General features: G+C 37.9%; 3 protein-coding genes across 4 annotated transcripts; 2 read left to right on the plus strand and 1 right to left on the minus strand.

The window, feature by feature from the left end:
• Nucleotides 1–621: 621 nt before the first annotated feature.
• On the plus strand, nt 622–18,725 carry LOC119067056 (transcription initiation factor IIA subunit 2). Of its 2 annotated transcripts, XM_037169803.1 has the most exons (3): nt 622–816; nt 7,462–7,735; nt 18,642–18,725. In XM_037169803.1, exons 1-2 carry the CDS (start codon nt 745–747, stop codon nt 7,702–7,704), a joined length of 315 nt encoding a protein of 104 aa, XP_037025698.1. In that variant the 5' UTR covers nt 622–744; the 3' UTR covers nt 7,705–7,735; nt 18,642–18,725. The 2 variants fall into 2 exon arrangements, with proteins under 2 accessions (XP_037025698.1, XP_037025697.1); XM_037169802.1 differs by lacking the exon at nt 18,642–18,725 and having other exon boundaries at nt 7,462–7,800.
• On the minus strand, nt 16,231–18,840 carry LOC119067049 (tRNA (adenine(58)-N(1))-methyltransferase catalytic subunit TRMT61A). Its single transcript, XM_037169794.1, has 6 exons — nt 18,559–18,840; nt 18,340–18,496; nt 18,130–18,272; nt 17,937–18,066; nt 16,483–16,652; nt 16,231–16,417 (listed from the first exon to the last, which is right to left on the minus strand). Exons 1-6 carry the CDS (start codon nt 18,754–18,756, stop codon nt 16,289–16,291), a joined length of 927 nt encoding a protein of 308 aa, XP_037025689.1. The 5' UTR covers nt 18,757–18,840; the 3' UTR covers nt 16,231–16,288.
• Nucleotides 18,841–21,242: 2,402 nt separating this feature from the next.
• On the plus strand, nt 21,243–22,418 carry LOC119067051 (UMP-CMP kinase). Its single transcript, XM_037169796.1, has 3 exons — nt 21,243–21,496; nt 21,610–21,812; nt 21,888–22,418. Exons 1-3 carry the CDS (start codon nt 21,271–21,273, stop codon nt 22,236–22,238), a joined length of 780 nt encoding a protein of 259 aa, XP_037025691.1. The 5' UTR covers nt 21,243–21,270; the 3' UTR covers nt 22,239–22,418.
• The last annotated feature ends 324 nt before the right edge of the window (nt 22,419–22,742 follow it).

The raw sequence follows: 22,742 nt of genomic DNA on the forward strand, positions 1-22,742 counted from the left end.
TGCAGCGACAAATTTTAGACATATTTCGAGCAATTCAATGCTTCTATTTTCCTTAACTTCAAATATAAGATTTATTGGTTACTAACACTGTTGAATTCAATTTTTTATTAGCATTTTCTATGTAACGATTTTAATCTATAGAATCCTTTCCAAGGTTCTAAAAGAATAGGTAAAGACAACTCTGAGTTGATCACGAAGGCGGCTACGAAGTTAATGTAAAAAGAGCAACTTAACAAAAACAAAATTCCGAATTTTCCTAAAAAAGCATTTTTTCAAGTTGATTTTACAGACTGTAATCTGTACTGAGTGTGTTTATCAATTTCGGTGTCCTTGATACTTGTATCCTAAAGTCGGGTAAAGCATTTAAAATGGTTTTCGATTTATTTTAATAAAAGTTCTGAATTTGGTGTTACCCGCCTTCGTGGTTGTCTTAACCTGTTCTTTCAAAACTTTGATGTTACCCTCCACCACCGGTTCGAAAAATATTTCGGTACATTTTTGTCGGTAATGAGCTGAAAGGTATTACCGGTATTGCACAGTTTGTGTATGGAACTTCAACCTAACAAAAATGAAAAAATCTGTTGTCGGTATACCAAAAAATTATGTTCGAAGCGTTCGAAGTGTCATCTCTACTCATCTCTATAAACTTTGACAAATAAAAAAATCAAAAATGTCTGCGCGTTCCTTTCTTTGAAAAACGTATTCGCATATATCGCATATTACAATTATCCGAGCAATTTTATAATGTCGTATCAATTATACAGAAATACGACGTTAGGAAACACCCTACAAGAGAGTTTGGACGAATTAATTCAGGTAATGATTTCATTTCAGTAACAATAGTTTACCTGTTCTTTTATAATATTGATAAAAGGGGTCCAAAACAAATACAGAATTATTTTTTGATTTTTTTCGTCGCCCAGCTCAGGTTCAAGTAAAATAAATTTCCTTACGTTTACGTCGTCTTACATTCAAATTTGTGTGCATTATCTGTCCCTAGACGCTTTATCTTAAGTAATTTCGGTTTTTTAAAACAACATTCTTATATTAGCAATACAGTTTTTAAGATGGGTACACAGTTCGTGAAAAATCCATGCAAAATGCATGAAAAATGATGTTCGGTCCACAAGTTGCAAAATGCGTGAAAAATGTGTTTAATCGCAGTCCAAAGTTAACAATTTACATTTTATTGGAATACAAACTACTATTAGTACCTTTGGCGAAAATAATTACCAATAGCGCTGAGTTTGGATCCTAATAAAATGTAAATTGTTAACTTTGGACTGCGATTAAACACATTTGTCACGCAACTTGTGGACCGAACATCATTTTTCATGCATTTTGCATGGATTTTTCACGAACCATTAGCCTTTAACATTGAAAAGTATGAAAAGTATCGGACATATTACAAATTTCTTATTTTGCTTTTCTCTCCATTTACTTTTTGAATGTTAAAAACTCTTCTTCTTCTTCTTCTTTTTCAGCCTGTTTCTATCCACTGCTGGATGTAGGCCTCTCCAACTTCTTTCCATTTCGTACGATCCATTGCCATTTGCTGCCAGTTTGTACCTGCAATATTCTTAATTCCGTTTGTCCATCTCTCTGGTGGTCTACCTATAGCTCGTCTTTTATATGGTCGCCAGTTCATGATCTTTTTGGTCCAACGTTCGTTTGTCCTTCTTGCAATATGTCCCGCCCAGCTCCATTTCAGAGATGCTATTCTTTCCATGACATCAACGACCCTGGTTTGTTGTCGAATCCATTGATTCGTCATTCTGTCTCTGAGTGTTATTCCAAGCATACTCCGTTCCATGGCTCTTTGTGTCACTCTCAATTTATCTTCGGATGCTTTTGTTAAAGTTAACGTTTCCGAAGGACACAAGTGTCGAAAACTTTGCGTTTCAGACTATTATTCATTTTGCTTTTGAAAATTAGTCTGAGTTTTCCGAACGCTGCCCATGCAAGACCAATCCTACGTCTTATTTCTGCAGTTTGGTTGTCCAGACCTAACTTCAGTTTATGTCCTAGATATACATAGCTGTCGACTCGTTCAATGACAGTCACCAATTTTGATTTCTCTATCGTCTATCGTTAAAAACTGTAATGAAATAATATTTGAAAATCGCTATAATTTCACAATGACAGAATTTGTTATTGATTTCACCTGCCTAATAATACTTAATTAAGTCAAGTCAGTGAATGAAATTGTCACACGATCTTAAAATTTTCACAGATGGCACAGTCCCTTACATTTTAAATCAAAATTTTATTTCTTCGACTGTCTGTGAAGTATCAAAGTAAAGATCTCGAAACGCAGATGCAAAGGGTCATCATGGTAGCCTTCCTGTTTCGCTAGAACATCTGGTCAGATTTCCGCAAATTCTGAAGGAAACATCTCGGAGTGTCCGAAAGCCTCAACTTGTTCATGAGTTCAGCCTGGAATGTCCGGTAATCGCTCTTACCACCCTTCTAATGCGTCCATGTTGTTCAAATATTTGGCTCATTTTATGGCTTTATGGATAAGCGATAAATTTCGATATTTGTTAATCAATTGTATACCGATTAGTTGACAATCCTATGAGTATCGATTATTGATAATCAAAATAGTATTAAACCAAAAATTGTTTTAATAAACTAAAACTGACTAAAACTAACCTTCACTGGCCCTTAAAGGCTATTTCAATACCAAATTTGTTCGTTTGAGTGTTAGTCTGCTATTTTCGTTAAAAAACGGATATTTCCGAGTTTCAGTAATTGCAAAATTTCAAGCGAATGTTTTATCAATAAATGTCTTTGAATATCTGTTATCGATCAAACATTTAATTGATATTGTATCGATTATTTTGAAATTTCATCATCGATGGCACCTAATCGCCAATGGTATGATATTATGTGTGACTATGATATGCTACTGTTCACACGCACGCAATAGAAGGAATAGTAGATTTCCAAATTTATATAACAGAGACCTATGACAATTTTTAGATTAATAAAAAACGACTGCGACGCAGAAAATTTTCTGACCTGGTCGGTTCTTCTTCTTCTTCTTTTTCAGCCTGTTTCTATCCACTGCTGGATGTAGGCCTCTCCAACTTCTTTCCATTTCGTACGATCCATTGCCATTTGCTGCCAGTTTGTACCTGCAATATTCTTAATTCCGTTTGTCCATCTCTCTGGTGGTCTACCTATAGCTCGTCTTTTATATGGTCGCCAGTTCATGATCTTTTTGGTCCAACGTTCGTCTGTCCTTCTTGCAATATGTCCCGCCCAGCTCCATTTCAGAGATGCTATTCTTTCCATGACATCAACGACCCTGGTTTGTTGTCGAATCCATTGATTCGTCATTCTGTCTCTGAGTGTTATTCCGAGCATACTCCGTTCCATGGCTCTTTGTGTCACTCTCAATTTATCTTCGGATGCTTTTGTTAAAGTTAACGTTTCCGCTCCATAAGTGAGCACTGGAAGGACACAAGTGTCGAAAACTTTGCGTTTCAGACTATTATTCATTTTGCTTTTGAAAATTAGTCTGAGTTTTCCGAACGCTGCCCATGCAAGACCAATCCTACGTCTTATTTCTGCAGTTTGGTTGTCCAGACCTAACTTCAGTTTATGTCCTAGATATACATAGCTGTCGACTCGTTCAATGACAGTGTCACCAATTTTGATTTCTCTATCGTCCCCGATGTTGGTCATGACTTTTGTTTTCGATAAGTTCATCTTGAGGCCAACTTTGCTCGCCTCTTCACTTAACTGGTCGGTTGAAATTTATAAATGTTCTGACCCGGGCGGTTTTGCATAAATTACATTTCCTGGTGCAAAAATCATAAAACTTAACCTTCTGATCCGAATTCTGTGTTTTCTCGGAATTTGAGCCTGTTAGCATCCGACTCAAATTCTCGAAATTTTACATTTCATTCTTAAAAGTTTAATTTTGCCGACTGCCTAAAATATTATATTTAATATCCAACCAGGCATAACTTGGCCCGACTTTAGTTTTGAGAAGATTTTTGTGAAATATCCACTTGTAGTAATGGCTATCGTTGCCGGATCATGCTTTTATAAAAAAAGTAAACAAATTACTCCCTCACCAGAGTTCATACAGAAGACAATGAACTTTTCATCTGTACTGTCTAATGAAACTTTATACGCGTATAAGTAATTATTGTTTCGGACTTCGGCAACAATATAGTATTCGGAAGCCGCTGGGATTGAAGTTTTCCGGTGTGATGGGTAAAGGGAGATCTCCTGATGACAATATATCTACCTGAAGAGTTCCATCGCCTTCCAAAGTTTCTATATTTTCAAAGTAAAAAAGATTTTTCTTGATGTCGGTTCAGTATATTGAGGTCCCTTAAGGCCAGGTTATGCGTCCTGACATATGTGCGATATATCGGACCATGACCTGGCCGTAAGGGTAGGTTATGCGTCCTGACATATGTGCGATATATCGGACCATGACCTGGCCTTAATGAAAGTACAGTAGGATAGGATGTAGCGGTTCTTAGAAAATCTTTTAGTTTTTTAAGGCCGGATATCCACTCAACAAGTCCGTCTGATCATTTCATCTGAAATTTTTTTTTAAAACTATAATTTAATGCTGCCACCAGATTGATTTTTGAAAATTTCGTCTGTTTTGGTCTTTGTCACATATATCGATTTTTTACGGTTCAACAAAAAAAAAATCAGAACTGATTTTTTTTTTGATACCAACATCGAGAGTTGATACTATCGCCCCGCATATGAGGGGCGAAAGTAAAAAAAAATGCGTCCAACGGGGAGAAAGTACTTAATGAAGGGCGAACGCAACTGAACGAACAGCGAAAGTGACTGACGTCACAGAAAATGAGATAAATGAGACGAGTTGGCAACAAAATCCGCTCATATTATGCAGAATACTTTGATCAAATTTGTAAAACACTGGGCTTATAGGATTACGATGCCGTGTGTAATTGATGGAATTCGAAGCAGACATTAAGGGCAAAGTGTTTGCCTATGTTCATAGATGACGAATCCGCAATAAAAATTTTGTCTGTCTGTCCGTCTGTCTGTCTGTCAGTCACTTCGATATCTTGAGTAAATCAAATCCGATTTCAAAAAAAAAATTCCCTGAAAGATAGTCGAAATAGTGAGGCTAAGTTCGAAGATGGGCGATTTTGGGTCGACCCCTCCCGAGCTGGGGCCCCATAAGTGATTTAACGTTTTCCGAAGATATCTGCGGCCATTCAAAGGCTACACATGTAAGTGATACGTCAAATAAAAGGTATTTACAATACCGATCGACGAAAAAAAAAGTTTATGGAAATTGGATGACCGACTCGTGAGTTAGACCCCTTGGTGTGAACTAGGTACAGGGTGGCAAGCCGTTTTTGCTTGTAGGCTGGCCAAATTTGAACGGATTTAGATGGATTTTGAATTTTTTTAGATAGGTATTGACCGTACCAATCAGGGAAAAAAAGTTTATGAAATTCGGTTTACCGTGAGCTAGGTCTCTTGTGAGCTTATATGTGGCTACTCGGCCGTACAGTGAAGGTGGTGTTTTTTATTAATATCTCGAGTAAACTTTGACAGAATTTCACGATTTTTTTTTGTTTGAAAGGTACTAACGAATGTAAAGCAGCCGTTCTACTTTCAACCTCCTAACAAAATGGCCGTCGACCGCCATTTTGGATTTTTGTAAAATCAATATAAATCGGTGAAAATGATACTTACAAAGTCACTGATGGTGAGTGGTTACGTGTGTGGGGCGTTTCAAGTATCCCAAATATGGATATCTATATATAAATATGTATATATTGAGCTATATTGAGCTATATAACGGTATAGATAGTTATTTTGAGCTATATACTAGCATGTTTATCAGTAAATTGTTTATTTATAGGTAAATATATTTTAATATAGAACTAAGGAAATTTTAGGTCAATTTGAAATTTGTGTTACGTTTGAAAGGAACATTGTACGGGGCTTCGTAATTGCGCTATGCGCAATTTTTAAAACGTACAAATTTCATAATAATAATTTGTACGGGGCTCAGCAGCAAACGCTCCGACTGTTCTGACGGCTCGTTTCATATACTAGGAGGCCGCCGCCCCTGGACCCCCGCATTTTCTGGCTAAATGCCTTCATATTTCAACATTTTGTTCCGATGTTTGCGATACGTATCAACTTTCGATGTTGGTATCAAAAAGATAGTATGAACGACTCGGGACAAAAGTAAAAAAAATCAACCTGTGCGATTAGAGCCCTCGCCTTCGGCGCGGGCTCCAACTATTCAATGTACTATCACACTCACCAAACCATGAAAACACTGAATATCACTCGTCAAAAGTTATCGGAAACCACACTTTTTTAGTTCTCTCTCAGCAGACCTTGCAACAGGTCTAGGGATCCAGGCGATGTTTTCCTTAATGGTGGAGTTTGGTGGTTTCCTTTATGGTGAAGAAATTTGATACGAAGGCGGAGTTTACTCTCCGTATCAACGAGTAGTGTGATGCACATCGAACGATCAACTCGTTCGGCTTTATATCGCGTAGTCGTTTTCTTTTTTATTCTCATTCTTCTTCTATACATTCAAGTTCAACCTTGAACGGTGTGTATTATATTTGGTTTTGTTGTTTGTGTATTTCATGGTGTGACGAGTGTGAAATTGTGTGCATCACAGGATTGAAACCACTCAATCACAGGATATGTGTGAATTCATTTACCACGAGAATAATTTTTGCATTAGTAAGCATGTTTCGTCGAGACGAAGTCGATTGTTGGATTGTTTCAATCCAAGTGATGCAAATAACTATTACGAGATCGTGACTGAGTTGCAACGTTCCCCGGTGGTGATTTTGCGACTTTTCGCTCGCTACAAAACTTGATCAAAATGGGCAAAATTAAACATTAAATGTGTGAAATCGACCGCGAGTAATCAAACAAAACATTTAATTAGATATTTATTTAACAAAAAGTAATGATTTTGGTATATAGAAACGTTGTTCACACCAAGGACTCTAACTCACCGGTCGGTGATCCAATTTCTATAAACTTATTTTTGACGGTTGTAAATACCTTTCATTTGACGTATCACTTCCAAGTGTAGCGTTTAAATGTCCGGAGATATCTTCCAAAAACCCTGAAGCACTTATTGGGCTTTAGCTCCCGAAATCACACATCTTCGAACTTATCCTGTCTTTTGACATTACCGAACGGGAAAAGAATTTTAGGAATCGGGTGTATTTTACTCAAGTTATCGTGCAGACAGACAGAAGAACATTTTTTTCGCTGATTTGGCATCTATGGACAACCACAACAGGTTTCCTCTTAAACCTATAAGACCCTATTACTTCGTACGGGTCTAATAAAAGTTAGAGGAATGTTGTAGAATTTTTTTTTCTTGTAAATGTAGTTTTGCATCGTTTCAAAATCTAAATAATTTTGTTGACAGCCACACTTATATTACGCTTCTTTCATTTTCAGTATGGTCAAATAACACCACAACTCGCGTTCAAGGTACTTTTACAATTCGATAAGGCGATCAACACTGCGCTCAATTCAAAAGTCAAGGCTCGTGTAACATTTAAAGCATCCAAACTGAACACATATCGCTTCTGTGATAATGTATGGACACTAATGTTAAATGATGTAGAATTCCGAGAGGTCCATGAATTTGCCAAAGTTGACAAAGTGAAAATTGTTGCTTGTGATGGAAAAAGTGAGTGACAACTTTGCATATTGTAGTTGAAATAAGTTTTATATTTGTTTCCTAAGAACCTAGCTAAACTCATTTAATTGAATAAAATGTAATCTATCTAAGATAATTTTTTTTTCTCGTATTTTTGGAGCAAATCTACCAAGATGTTCGTAATCGAAGCTATACTCAATTCTCTAAGTATCAATCTCGGTGTGTTTGGGACTAAACCTGTCTTGCCCGTTTCTTTTCTATATACTCATTGAAGAGTATAACCTGAAGTGAATCATAACTCACCGACCCATGAAGCAGTCGTCTTCTTCTCGTCTTTTCTACCTCTTAACACATTCATTCCTGAACCCAATACCACATGTACCACATCTGTATATAGAAATACAGTTAAAACAATGCTCTGATCTGATACATCTCGCAATGAAAATGGACTTTTTTACCTGTCGTCTAAAGAAAGACGCACAAGGGTGTATAGGGTCTACAGATTATCTGTGTAAGAAAAGAAATTTCGTCCACTGATCCACCGTTCACACTGCACACAGTGGACAAAACCAACAAGGTCCTAATTTTACTTCTATATGTCCAATGAAGGTCATAACCTGAAGTGAATTGTGAATTCAGGCCGGAGGAATGAAAACCCTAGGACAGTCGTTAATTCGTATTGGTCGCTTAGTCAATATTTCAACGTAAAACTTCGCAATCACCAAAAACAAACAAAGCGAAATTGCTCTTCCCTTACCCATGGGTCGAGTGTAGCAAAAGCGAAGATAAAATGCCGTTTCGACCTCCGGAGCCAGTGGCGGTCAGAGGTTAGCGTGGTCTAACCATCTTCAGTCGTCTCCACTGATCCGTTACACGAGAAAGCTCATAAATTTTCAGATTGAACTAGTTGTTTGAAAATTTACAATGAAAGCTTTGCCATTTTTTGATGGAAAATTTTTGAAACTTAGTAGGAAGCTACTTTGAAAACACACCCACAAACGTAGCAGAACAAAGAGAAAATTCACTCAAAATCCGTTCAAATTTCAAAGTAAAAATTAACAGAATAAGCCAAACTAAAAAATTAACAGAATAAACCAAACTAAAAAACCCCGAGGTAACAAAAATTTTTAACGGAAAATTAAACCAATGCAGACTCACTCCATCAGCTTTTGCATGAACCCATTCATAAGCTTCTATACAAGACTCACTCGACAGGACACTTTACAACTATTCTCACAACTTTTTCACGAAATTAAAAACTGAAAAATTACACAAACTCGAAAACATTCAATCCAAATAAAACAGAAAAGCGAATCTCTAAAACTGATTGACGACTACTCGGACAATCAAGAAATCGAAAAACGAAAAGTGACTTTTGTCAATGTACTGATCCTGCTAGAGTATTGATTCAGTTAGTGTAGTGACCCAAATTTGGATAGTATCTTATCAGAAGAGTGTATTACCCATCTATCACATGGAATAGGGTATGTGGTGTTGCCCATCCTTCACTTAGAACAAAGCGTGTAGTAGTGTTACCCGTTCTTTTTTAAGACACAAGGTATGTAGTGTTACCCATCCTTCACTCAGAACAACGCATGTAGTGCTGTCATTCCTAAATTAGGAACAAACGTGTATTGCGTTACCCGCCTTTTTTAAGACTAAGGTATGTTATGTTACCCATCCTTCATTTAGAACAAAGTATGTAGTGATACCTATCCTCCACCCAGAACAAGACACGTTATCAATGTAGTGACGTGTAAAGCAAATTGACAAAAGGAACTCTACCGGGCCAGACAATTCTTTGGCTAACAGCAGTGTAGTGATTCTTGTCGTGATGATAGTCATTAATAACGTTCTGTCAGTGTCGTGACCCATTAAACCGGGTAAGGTCTTTAAAAGTTTCAGTGTATTACCAATTTTTCACATGCCATAGGGTATTTGGTGTTGCTCATCCTTCACTTAGAACAAAGCGTGTAGTAGTGTTACTCATTCTTTTTTAAGACCGATGGTATGCAGTGTTACCCATCCTTCACTCAGAACAAAGTATGTAGTGTTACCCATCCATTATCAGGATAAGGAGCGTCGTGTTACCCGCCCTTTTAAAAGAGCTAAAGTATGTCATGTTACCCATCCTTCTATTAGAACGAAGTATGTGGTGCTGCCCATCCACAAAGCATGTTAGAGTGTTGTGCAAAAAACCTCGCCATGTTCAAGTCCAAGTACAGTCAAATACGCGTAAAAACGTAAGAGCGAATTAAACAAAAACAAAAAGTCGTCCGAGTCTCGTTTATCCCTAGAGTACCTAGAGACACCGTTTCGTCCCGCTAGCTTCAAGAACTTCACACCGAGAAAACACACCGAAAGGCATAGAGAGAGGGATTCTTTTGAAAAACGACCTACCGAAATCGGATGCATCTTCCAGTGGATTTTCTGTACATGTGCCTAGACACTGTCTAGTAGACAGCTATTGATCCGCAGCAACCAAAAATATATTTTATCTACCTAGGTGAAATAATAGCAGTGAAAAAGTTCTATTATTTCTCCGTCGGTAGATAAAATAGCGTATTCACCTCTGTCCACATGTTTATTTAGACACTTGGAGTTATACCATTCGCCTTCGGCTCATGCAATAACTCCCCAAGTGTCTAAATAAACAATTAAACATGTCTACTATCCGGAGTTTTGTAGCTTACTTCTCGCCCTATCCATTGACACCCCACTTGACCATACTCACCGTCCCAGATAGAAATTGAGTTGATTTTTCACAATGTATCTCAACCCATCAAATTTTGGAAAATCTTCGAACTTTAAAGTTTCCCAAATAACGGTTTTTCGAGCGAATTTTATTATTTATAGTTTTACGAGATAATAGTCAGTAAAACTAACGTGATACAGCCAGAAGATGAGCCACTTTTGCATGTTGGAGCTATTGATAAACGAGCCGTGAAATGTGCACGTCTTAAAAATTGCGCATAGCGCAATTACGAAGCCACGTACGACGTTCCTTTCAACTGTAACCCAAACTTAAAAATTTTTGCAACAATTTATATTAACCTATATTTCTCTTCTTCTTCTTCTTTTTCAGCCTGTTTCTATCCACTGCTGGATGTAGGCCTCTCCAACTTCTTTCCATTTCGTACGATCCATTGCCATTTGCTGCCAGTTTGTACCTGCAATATTCTTAATTCCGTTTGTCCATCTCTCTGGTGGTCTACCTATAGCTCGTCTTTTATATGGTCGCCAGTTCATGATCTTTTTGGTCCAACGTTCGTCTGTCCTTCTTGCAATATGTCCCGCCCAGCTCCATTTCAGAGATGCTATTCTTTCCATGACATCAACGACCCTGGTTTGTTGTCGAATCCATTTATTCGTCATTCTGTCTCTGAGTGTTATTCCGAGCATACTCCGTTCCATGGCTCTTTGTGTCACTCTCAATTTATCTTCGGATGCTTTTGTTAAAGTTAACGTTTCCGCTCCATAAGTGAGCACTGGAAGGACACAAGTGTCGAAAACTTTGCGTTTCAGACTATTATTCATTTTGCTTTTGAAAATTAGTCTGAGTTTTCCGAACGCTGCCCATGCAAGACCAATCCTACGTCTTATTTCTGCAGTTTGGTTGTCCAGACCTAACTTCAGTTTATGTCCTAGATATACATAGCTGTCGACTCGTTCAATGACAGTGTCACCAATTTTGATTTCTCTATCGTCCCCGATGTTGGTCATGACTTTTGTTTTCGATAAGTTCATCTTGAGGCCAACTTTGCTCGCCTCTTCACTTAACTGTTGTAGCATAAGCTGAGCCTGACCTAGATTCGCTGCTATCGGTACAATGTCATCAGCGAAGCGGAGATTGCTCAGGTACTCTCCATTTATCTTTATTCCCATTTTACTCCAGTTTAACTTCCTAAAAATACTCTGCAGAATCGCCGTGAATAATTTCGGTGAAATGGTGTCACCCTGCCTTACACCTCGGCCAATTCTGAATTTCTCCGTGCTCTTATGAAGTTTTATACATGAAGTAGCATTTTTGTACACATATCGAATTGTGTTGGAGTACCTTGAGTCTACTCTACATTCGTCTAATGCGTCCAATATCGACCATGTTTCCACTGAATCGAAAGCTTTTTCGAAGTCTATGAATAGCAAGACTATGTCGATGTTGTATTCACGACACTTCTCAATAAGCGTTCTCATCACCTGCAAATGGTCGTTTGTGCTGAAACCAGATCTGAAAGCAGCTTGTTCAACAGGTTGGTAGAAGTCGAGCTTGTTAGTGTTCCTCTTCGTAATGATTTTCATAAACAACTTGTAGAGTGTTGACAATAGGCTTATGGGTCGGTAATTTTCCAGCTTTGTTATGTCTCCTTTTTTATGCAGCAATGTAATTACCGCATTTTCCCAGGCTTCTGGTACTTCTTCCCATTGGAGACATTGATTAAACAAAGCCGTGATTGCCTTTAATAATGAGTCTCCACCTAGTTTAATGGCTTCCACTGGAACACCATCTTCTCCGGGAGACTTTTTGTTTTTCATCTCGGCTACTGCAGCTTTGACTTCATCAACAGTTATGTCGGGCATATCCTCCGATCCCACGTTTCTTATTATTGGTCTATCTTCGGTTTCTTCCGTTGGACTCTGTCTTGCTGAAGAAAACAAATTCTCATAAAATTCTGTTGCAATGTTTAATATCGCATTTCGATCCGTTTGGATCGTTCCTGTTTTGTCTCGTAATTTGAAGATTTCTATTTTGGCGTTTGTCATTTTTTCTCCGTAGGACTCTCATATTGCAGTTAGCTTCAATTATGTTTTGAGCCAATTGGACATTATATTTTCTTTCATCTGATCTCCTTGCTTTGTTGATACTTTTAGACAGGTTCCGGTATTCCACCGAATCTCGTCCTCCGTTTTTTACCAACTCTGCTCTGCTTGCGATCAGGTCTAATGTTTCTCTGCTGAGTTTTGATTCTTTCCCTTGGACGGATTTGCATTTGGATTTCATGAAACCCATTATTGTATCGACGATTTTGGTATTCAATTCGTCCAATGTTTCACATTGATTGTTGACGTTATCTAATTCGGCAGTCATTTTCGTAGCAAATTCTTCATTTTGTGTGTAAAGCCGTTGTACGTCAATCCTTTCACTTTTCTGAACTAGTTGTGATCTTTGAAATCTGGTATTTAACGTGACTCTTGCACGAACCATTCGGTGATCACTACCGGTTGAAAAATTGTTTAGGACCGTAACGTTCTTAACGGTTGACTTACAGCCAGTTATGATGTAATCGATCTCATTTTTCGTTACACCATCTGCACTAGCCCAAGTCCATTTCCGTTGAGGCTTTCCTGCAAAAAATGAATTCATTGCGTACAAATTGTGTTGCTGTAAGAAGTTGAGTAAAGTATTTCCACGCTCATTTCTTTGGTCGTTGCTAAAACTACCAACAGAAACTTCGGAGTCTTCTTCTCGTTTTTCCCAGCTTCGCATTGAAATCACCGATTAGATATTGGTAATGTGAAGGGTTTTCGTCCAGAGCTTTCTCGACATCTTCATAGAATCTTTCTACTTCTTCGTCATCATGAGTGGACGTGGGTGCGTAAACCTGAATTAATTTGACACTGTATCTGTTATTTATCTTCAGGCTTACGTATATCACTCGATCGGATATGCTTTTCGTGTGAATTATGCGATCCGACCACCGCTTGTTTATGAACAATCCAACACCGTGCATCAGCATCTGACTGTCACTTCCTCGGTAGAAGAATGTATGCCCTGATTGTAATTTCAGGCATTCCTCTCCAGGTTTTCTCACTTCGCTCACTCCCACAACATCCCATTTTATCTTTTCTAGCTCTTCTTCCATTTCTTGCATTTTTTGTCTTGACGACAATGTTCTGACATTATATGTGGCAATGTATAATTCGTTATGGCTTCGTTTGAAGGTTTTTAGCATTAAAACACCACGCTTGCTACTGCGGGTTGGTGAGTATGAAAGCTTTACTTTGCTCGCCCCCGGTAATCCTCGAGCTCTGACCCGCACATTTCTGCACGTTCCGGGACCACCGTGCCTATCAAAGTGCACAGTGCCCGACGGGGTAGTGTTACTCTTTTTGAACACCGCCAAAGACTGTCCCAAGCCAGTTTGAAAAAGAGTGGAGGGAATGAAGTTTAACGAGGACGTAGCAGTAAATAAGATAGGATTAGATAGATCAATCTTAAGGCTGAATGAATCGTGAGCTGGAAGCCGAAAGAATTGGGGTTAAGGGACCAACGTTGAGGTGGAACAACACGATCAGGAAGCCAAAGGATAGAACGATCCCAGAATTCTTATTAGCTACTAGGTTAAGCTTTTAAAGGACGAATAACCTTTTGCTCAGATAGGTTCAAAAGAATGGGCAAAGCTTTATGGAAAAGAATGTTCAAAAAAAAAAAAAAAACCTATATTTACCTATAAATAAACATTTTACTAATAAATATGCTAGTATATGGCTCAAAAGAACTATCTACACCGTCTACACCGTCTACACCGCTCAATATAGCTGTATATATTTATAAATAGATGTCCATATTTGGGATGCTTGAAACACCCCACACACATAACCAATCACTTCCCACTGATCAGTAACTTTGTAAGTATCATTTTCACCGATTTCTATTGTTTTTACAAAAATCCAAAATGGCGGCCGACGGCCATTTTGTTAGGAGGTGGAAATTAGTACAGCTGCTTTACATTCAATAATACCTTTCAAACAAAAAAAAATTCATGAAATTCGGTCAAAGTTTACTCGATATATTAACAAAAAAAACACCACGTTCACTGTAGCCGAGTAGCCACATATAAGCTCACTCCAAGAGACCTAGCTCACGCTCCGGTAAACCGAATTCCATGAACCTTTTTTTCCCTGATTGGTGCGGTCAATACCTATCTAATAAAGCAAAATCCATCTAAATCCGTTCAAATTTGGCCAACCTTCAAGCAAAAACGGCTTGCCGCCCTGTATCTAGTTCACACCAAGCTCTAACTAACGAGTCGATCATCCGATTTCCATAAACTTTTTTTTTGTCGATCGGTATTGTAAATACCTTTTATTTGACGTATGACTTACATGTGTAGCCTTTGAATGGCCGCAGATATCTTCGGAAAACGTTAAATTACTTATGCGGCCCCAGCTCGGGAGGGGTCGACCCAAAATCGCCCATCTTCGAACTTAGCCTCACTATTTCGACTATCTCTCAAGGAAAAAAAAAATTTTGAAATCGGATTTGATTTACTCAAGATATCGACGTGACAGACGGTCGGACGGACGGACAAAATTTTTATTGCGGATTCGTTATCTATGAACATAGGCAAACACTTTGCCCTTACCGTCTGCTTCGAATTCCATCAATTACACACGGCATCGTAATCCTATAAGCCCCTTCGTACTTCGTACGGGGCTAAAAACGATTTTCACGACTACTCCGGATAGACGTGTGCGCCGGTATATAGTTGATCAGCGACGGCGGCGGCGTGAGTTTCCGTAAATCGACGGCGGCGCGCCGGCGGGGTTTCGACGGCGTAGCTTTTTTTTATAGTAAACGATATAAATTATAGAAATTAAAAAAAACGGTCAGGCTTCGTTAAGCGGACGATATTAATTTGTCATGTTATAAAACCGAATATGAGGTCAATTTTTTAATTTTTCTTTGGATTCCGTCCCTCTGCATTAGAACTATTTTTTCTAACTAGTGTGAAAAAGACATTACACAAGTAAAATAAAGTACGTAATTGCTTCCAAATTTTTGTTTTGACATGTTTTGCCTTCGGCTAGTGTTACAACCTACCAACTAGTCAAGACAAAACATAGCTAACGCCGACCCGTACGAAACACCTATTCGTATCAAAAGCCTTTAATGTGAAACTCTTCATTTCTCTTACTTCATTTTCTTCTCTGCTGAAAAACTATTCTTCCTTTTAAATCACTTACATTATCCACTCTTTGCCTTGTTATCATATACAATTAAATTGCCGGAGGCAATATAGACAGCCCCGTACGAAGTCAAATTTCATAAATTCCTATTTAAACAGCTATATACCGCTATATTTACCTATATTTCACTGTAAATAAACATTTCACAGAGGAATATGCTATTATATAGCTCTATATGCCTGTATATAGCTCAATATAGCTGTATATAGGTATATATAGATGTCCATATATGGAATCCCTGAAACCCCAATGCAATGTTCTAGCTGCAAGCAATTTTAATGAGATTGAATAAAATCAGTCGCCCTAAATATGTGTACCAATAACTATTACAATTTTATTATGAGAAACTAACAGAAAAGAGGAGATGAATAAAATACCAGTTGAAGAAAGAAAAGGATTTTGAAACAATTTTCGTACTGGTCCGCCTCACTGTGGCCACAGTGAGTTGTTTCCTATGTTTTTTTTTATCCTCTGCGATAGCTATTGCTCTAGCAACGTGCACAGGGCAAGCTCGAAGCAAAATTTCAATAACAAAAATGAAGAATCTAGAAAACTGAGATGAATGATAGTGGCTGTATACGTAGAAACACGTTTTGTAGACGAAATTCGAAATTTTATTAAAATGACAGTTCTTTGTCCTCAACCTCAACTATTTTATCGTGCGAACAATGGTGGTAATGTTGCAAATGTTAGATAGCCAGTATGTCCAGGCATGGTAGATGGAGTGTTTGTTGTAACATATTTTCTGGTCTCTTTATCAGCCTTATGATCATCGCCAAGTTTCTGTAAGATTTACAAAAATATACAAAAATACTTAAAGTAGTCGTTTGATTACGATTAGCACGAACTTTGTGTTTAAGAAATTCCAAATCCAAAACAGGTATGTGTTTGACTTTGATAATATCCTCAATCTGCAAAATTTCCATGCTTTGAATCTCAACAAATCCATTTAACGCCAATGATTCACAACAACGTTGGGACTGTTCGATACACGGTGAAAATGAACAGAATCTTCCTCCTTGAAGAAAAAGTGAACAACATACAGAAAATCAGACAAATATTTTATGTGACCTATATATACGGATGAAACGAAAATACAGATGTACTTATGGGACGAGCATGAGTGAAACTCAATTGCTTCATATCGTGCGCACAATTTACATTTAAGTCGTAAAATTAGCCGCACAGTCTGTACAAACCTTTTCAATTACACACACAATGTGTGTAATATATGGCTTTGTTGGTACTACACAATGAAATTGTAAGCTATAGTTATGTATTAAAATTCACAACATTCAGTCGCTGTTTCAGTAATTTAAACATAATTTTACATGCCTTTGTTTTCACTAAGGTCGAAAGTGGCTTTTTACACACCTAGGGAAAACAGCAAATTTGGTTTAGGTTTCAAAATAATGTAAGTACTGGATTTTACTGGATAACTCGGGATAAAAGTCAAAAAGTCTCGTTTTCGTGTGTTTATTGACCTCGACTTCGCCCTCGAATCAACAAAATTCACAAGAAAACTCTACTTTTCAACTTTTGATCTCTTGTTATGTAAATAACTAATATTTTGAGGAGCTGCGGTAACCATTTCGACGTGAGTTGTGAACATTCAATTTTGCCGATGCGAAAGTGACAGCTTATCTGATTTTATGAATGAAATTTGGCATTTGGTGGCGACTACTTTCGCATACGTAATTGTGTGCAGGGTCAATAAGCTGAATAATTTCCGTGTAATTTTACGCAGGCAATAGAGTAGCTACGCAGTAGTATTACGTAAGCAATAGATGTATGGGTTCGTACGGCGCTAACGTAATTTCCACAGTCAGTTTCTACATAAAATTTAAGTAGGACCAATGTACAATAGTACAGCACGTCTGTGGATCGACATATTTAGATGAGTGGGGACTTTTTCGGGAATCCCCCATAATACGGGCTTTTCTGGTTACTTCGCATGAAGTTGTCCCATGAGATGTAGGAATTGTAGCAGCCTTTCAGAAACCGTCGAGAAAATATTCAGATTTGACGGATATATTCTAGTTTTACGAAAAAATGGTTTCGACTGATTCCCGGAGCCCAAGAAAAAATTTAGTTCGGAAACTTTATTTAAAACTCGCGAGCTACTTAGCAGCCCAGTGCTTTTTTCAGCAACTTTACAGTATCCAAATTTTCTACGAAAAAATTTCCAGGTCAGCTAGGTCACCAGGATACAAGGCCCGATGTTGACGATTCATGTTAATCGTGCTATCAACTTTTCGCATCACCTCCAATTTACCGATTACTTTTACTCAGTCTAACATACCGGAATCTTTCAATACCCTTAACGCATGCGGCACTACAGCTTTAGGTGCAGGTAGATCTAAGAACACAGCATCAGCACATCCATTCAGTTCGTCTGTAAACCCAAATTCACAAACATCGCGATGGTACACCTGGTAGTGTGGAACGTGAATCTTAGATTTTGTTTGAATCACAAATAATAAATTCAAACGAACTGTGACAAAATCAGATAAAGCGTGTCCTTCAAATTCATCTCTAGCCTGTTCGGTTCTGCCTTCATGAAAATCAAATGTATGTAAGTGTCCTGCAGGCTTAACAGCACGAACGAAATGATGCGAAAGTGAGCCGCTGCCAGTACCTTAAAATGACAAACAACTATAGTTATTAGTAAGCGGAACAACAGTATCATATGAGCATGTTCGAACCAGATTCAATGACTATGCTTCCAGGTTTAATATCCAACTGAAACAGAATCAGGCTTGCATCGGGTGTGTAGATGATTTGAGTCCGATGCGGCAGTGTCTGTGTCCATAGTTCCGGAGTTGGCTGGAGAACAAAGCACCATCCTCGCGATAACTCTACCTTAAATTTGGACATTATCTTTCGTATAGAATGGAAGACAAAAACTGTTTAAATCATCCAACCTTTGAACCATATTGCTCACCAATCAAGTTTTTAACCTTCAACGCTCCGAAATTGGTTTGGAACACATATTCCACCATGTCTCCTCTTTTGTTTTTTATTTGAGAAAATACATCAATTGCGTGCATATTATTCACATTCAGGTAAAGTATTACTGTGTCACCTTCTGTTATAAACGTTTTATGTGTTGCAAAGCTCATGTTTAAGCTGTTGTTTTTTTTAGTTCGACTAATAATTTGTAGCGGTGCGAGGTAATGACACTTCGAACGAAGAAAAAACCGGGTTTTTGGTTTTGTCAAGTTGAATAATTTTATTATGTGGACACTGGTGTACCAATCCACGCGTTTAGTGGTATGGTATGGTATGGCGCTGCATAAAAAATAAGTCGAATCCGATATTTAAAATTGTTGTATAGGAATTGACATTCAAGTGTTGATATATCCTTCTTTTAAAGAATAAGGAATAACTGCTGATTTATATAGTAAAATGAAGTTAACGAAAAATGTCTTCTGTTTTTAGCTCTTTTCGGTGAATGACAAGCGAAAAAACTGATGAGAAAGTGAAAACTGTTGGATGATGTCAGCTCGAGGAGCCCATCCATTAAGCATATTATAAATTCTTATACAATAGACATCGCCTGGCTGCCAGACTCGTTAGACATCCCGGAAAATTCAACGAAAAGACAAATCTTCACATCGGAACGTCATCCATTGATGCACCGCATCGGTATTGGCCATAGCATCTGAACCAAGCAGTAGAACAGATTTTCCAAGAGGGGCCTGCGTATGTAACCCTACTACTTTGTTGGCATTATAAAAGATCAGAGTTGCCGTTGTACTATATTTTGGACACATATACTCTTCTTCTTTTTCAGCCTGTTTCTATCCACTGCTGGATGTAGGCCTCTCCAACTTCTTTCCATTTCGTACGATCCATTGCCATTTGCTGCCAGTTTGTACCTGCAATATTCTTAATTCCGTTTGTCCATCTCTCTGGTGGTCTACCTATAGCTCGTCTTTTATATGGTCGCCAGTTCATGATCTTTTTGGTCCAACGTTCGTCTGTCCTTCTTGCAATATGTCCCGCCCAGCTCCATTTCAGAGATGCTATTCTTTCCATGACATCAACGACCCTGGTTTGTTGTCGAATCCATTGATTCGTCATTCTGTCTCTGAGTGTTATTCCAAGCATACTCCGTTCCATGGCTCTTTGTGTCACTCTCAATTTATCTTCGGATGCTTTCGTTAAAGTTAACGTTTCCGCTCCATAAGTAAGCACTGGAAGGACACAAGTGTCGAAAACTTTGCGTTTCAGACTATTATTCATTTTGCTTTTGAAAATTAGTCTGAGTTTTCCGAACGCTGCCCATGCAAGACCAATCCTACGTCTTATTTCTGCAGTTTGGTTGTCCAGACCTAACTTCAGTTTATGTCCTAGATATACATAGCTGTCGACTCGTTCAATGACAGTGTCACCAATTTTGATTTCTCTATCGTCCCCGATGTTGGTCATGACTTTTGTTTTCGATAAGTTCATCTTGAGGCCAACTTTGCTCGCCTCTTCACTTAACTGTTGTAGCATAAGCTGAGCCTGACCTAGATTCGCTGCTATCGGTACAATGTCATCAGCGAAGCGGAGATTGCTCAGGTAATCTCCATTTATCTTTAATCCCATTTTACTCCAGTTTAACTTCCTAAAAATACTCTGCAGAATCGCCGTGAATAATTTCGGTGAAATGGTGTCACCCTGCCTTACACCTCGGCCAATTCTGAATTTCTCCGTGCTCTTATGAAGTTTTATACATATACTCTAGTTGTTGACAATATTTTGGTTTCGATAAATAAATGTTTCATCCGATTGTTTATTGACAAATTTTCATTAAATATTAATATTTGACAATTATTTGTGCGAATTTCTATAAATCTGTTTGAAATGAACCACTTGTCTACGTTTATATTTGTGCCACATTGGAGGCTCTTATTAAATTTGTATTTGTGGCGCTTCAAAAAATGTTGTTTATTTTGTAGCAGATCATATTAGAGAGGCTAGATTTCCTTTAACAAAATCTGTTCTAGGGCTTGGTTCAGTGCTATCTATTGGCAAATCAGAATTCTTTTTTTAAGTTCTTGCAATTTGTTCGGTTCTTGCAATTTGTGTCCCTGAGCTTTTCGTCTGAGGTTAAGCAAAATTGGTATAGACGATTAAGTGTTAGCAGAGAAATGATAAGCGCGGCCACTCATGGCTGGGTTAGAACACGCCTGAGGCATATTTTTTTCTACAATTTTCTCTCTCATTTCGTCTCTCAATTTCACATATATTTTTGACGTATTGGTTGGATTTTTATATGGAGTTTTTCTCCCATGGGTTACATGTAATCAATCTGTCAGGCGTGTTCTATCCCAGCCATGAGTGGCCGCGCTTATCATTTCTCTGAGTGTTAGGAATTGTTTTGTTGTCTAAGTTCATATAATAAATATTGTTGATTTTAAAATAGTGGTTGATTTTAGCAAGGTTCTGAAAAAACAGGTTAAGACAACTTTGAGTTGATCACGAGGGCGGTGACACACAATTGCGTCAACGGCTGCGATGTTCTTTCAGAACTTTGGATTTTAGAGCGGTAAGAGCGTTCAACGCGTCAGACTGGCGCTACCGGTAACAAACAGTTTGTATAAGAAAGATCAACCTAGCAAAAATAAAATTTCATTTGAAGTGTCATGACAAAGTTCTTATTCTTAATGAATACTAAATTCTTGTTAATGGTCAGTAGTATACCGCAAAAAGTGTTGAGCAATTACATCGGTCATCGTCAACCGTTTTTTTTTCGCACATTTACTGGTACTCAACTGTTATCATTCAGTAAATTTATAGCAACATATTACAATAAGACTGTCGTTATGCCAGAGAAGCCAAAAGTAGTTTTTGTTTTGGGTGCTCCTGGAGGTTGGCAACTTTTCTTTACTTTCTCATGTACCTTTTTCTTAATACCTTACTTTCGTTTATTAACTCGGCTTTATAAATAAGTTCAATTAATTTAATTGGATTTCACGTTTCAGCTGGAAAAGGAACACAATGCTCGAATATTGTGAAAATGTATGGATATGCTCATTTGTCGGCTGGCGATTTGTTACGAGAAGAACGCCAAAGAAGTGGTTCGGAATTTGGAGAATTAATTGACGATTGTATTCTCAATGGAAAAATCGTTCCGGTAGCAGTTACCTGTTCTCTTCTAGAGAATGCAATGAAGAAATGTTTTGGTGTAAGTTGTTTAGTTCATTGTTCGATATACCATGGCTAATGGTAAGTATTCTAAAACCATTTTTGATCTTGATAGGAAACTGGAGCCAATAAATTTCTTATCGACGGATTTCCACGTAATCGAGACAATTTAGATGGTTGGACTCTTCAAATGTCAGAAAAAGTCGATCTACAGTTTGTTATTGTGTTCGATTGTACCGAAGAAGTATGCATCGAAAGGTGTCTGAAACGTGGGGCAGGAGGGAGTGGACGTACGGATGATAATTTAGAGAGTTTAAAGAAAAGATTCTTGACTTTCTACAACGATTCGTTGCCAATAATTGAATTCTATGAAGCAAAGAAATTAGTCCGAAAAATCAATGGTGTCGCTGACCCGGATACGGTTTTTAAGAATGTGAAAACAGTGTTCAATGAATTGAATGCTTAGGAATAGTTTTAAGCAACGGAAAGTGTAAGATCAATCATTCCACTCTTCAGGTTAGTTTTAAAAGAAATGTTTCTGTACCATTTTAATTGTCGTATACTACATTCACTAGTAGTACGAATTTAGCAATGTTATTACTGCGCAAACTGTAAATCCAATAATTGTACTTGTTAATAAATTTCTTCTTCGTCAATTATGCCCTTCTTTTGTCCGCCGATTGGAAGGAACTTCAAAACAGTGCATGTGTAACAAATAGGTGCGTTAAGCACAAGTCGACCCTGTACATTTAGCGAAGGAGAAAATCCTGTCCAACCATTCGCATTCGAATGCCATTCGATCATATTCATCATTCGTTCCATTCATTCGCTTATTCTCATCGTTTTATAAATGCTTTAGTGTAAGTTGTCAACATTCGAGGCTGCGTGCCTGCATGTGACAATTTTATTATGTCAATACCCTCTCTAGCAACCAAACTTCGTTTTGTCGCAGTCTAAATACCACCTTATT

Source organism: Bradysia coprophila, assembly GCF_014529535.1.
Source record: "Bradysia coprophila strain Holo2 chromosome X unlocalized genomic scaffold, BU_Bcop_v1 contig_117, whole genome shotgun sequence".
In the NCBI taxonomy this organism is placed as follows: Eukaryota; Metazoa; Arthropoda; class Insecta; order Diptera; family Sciaridae; genus Bradysia; species Bradysia coprophila.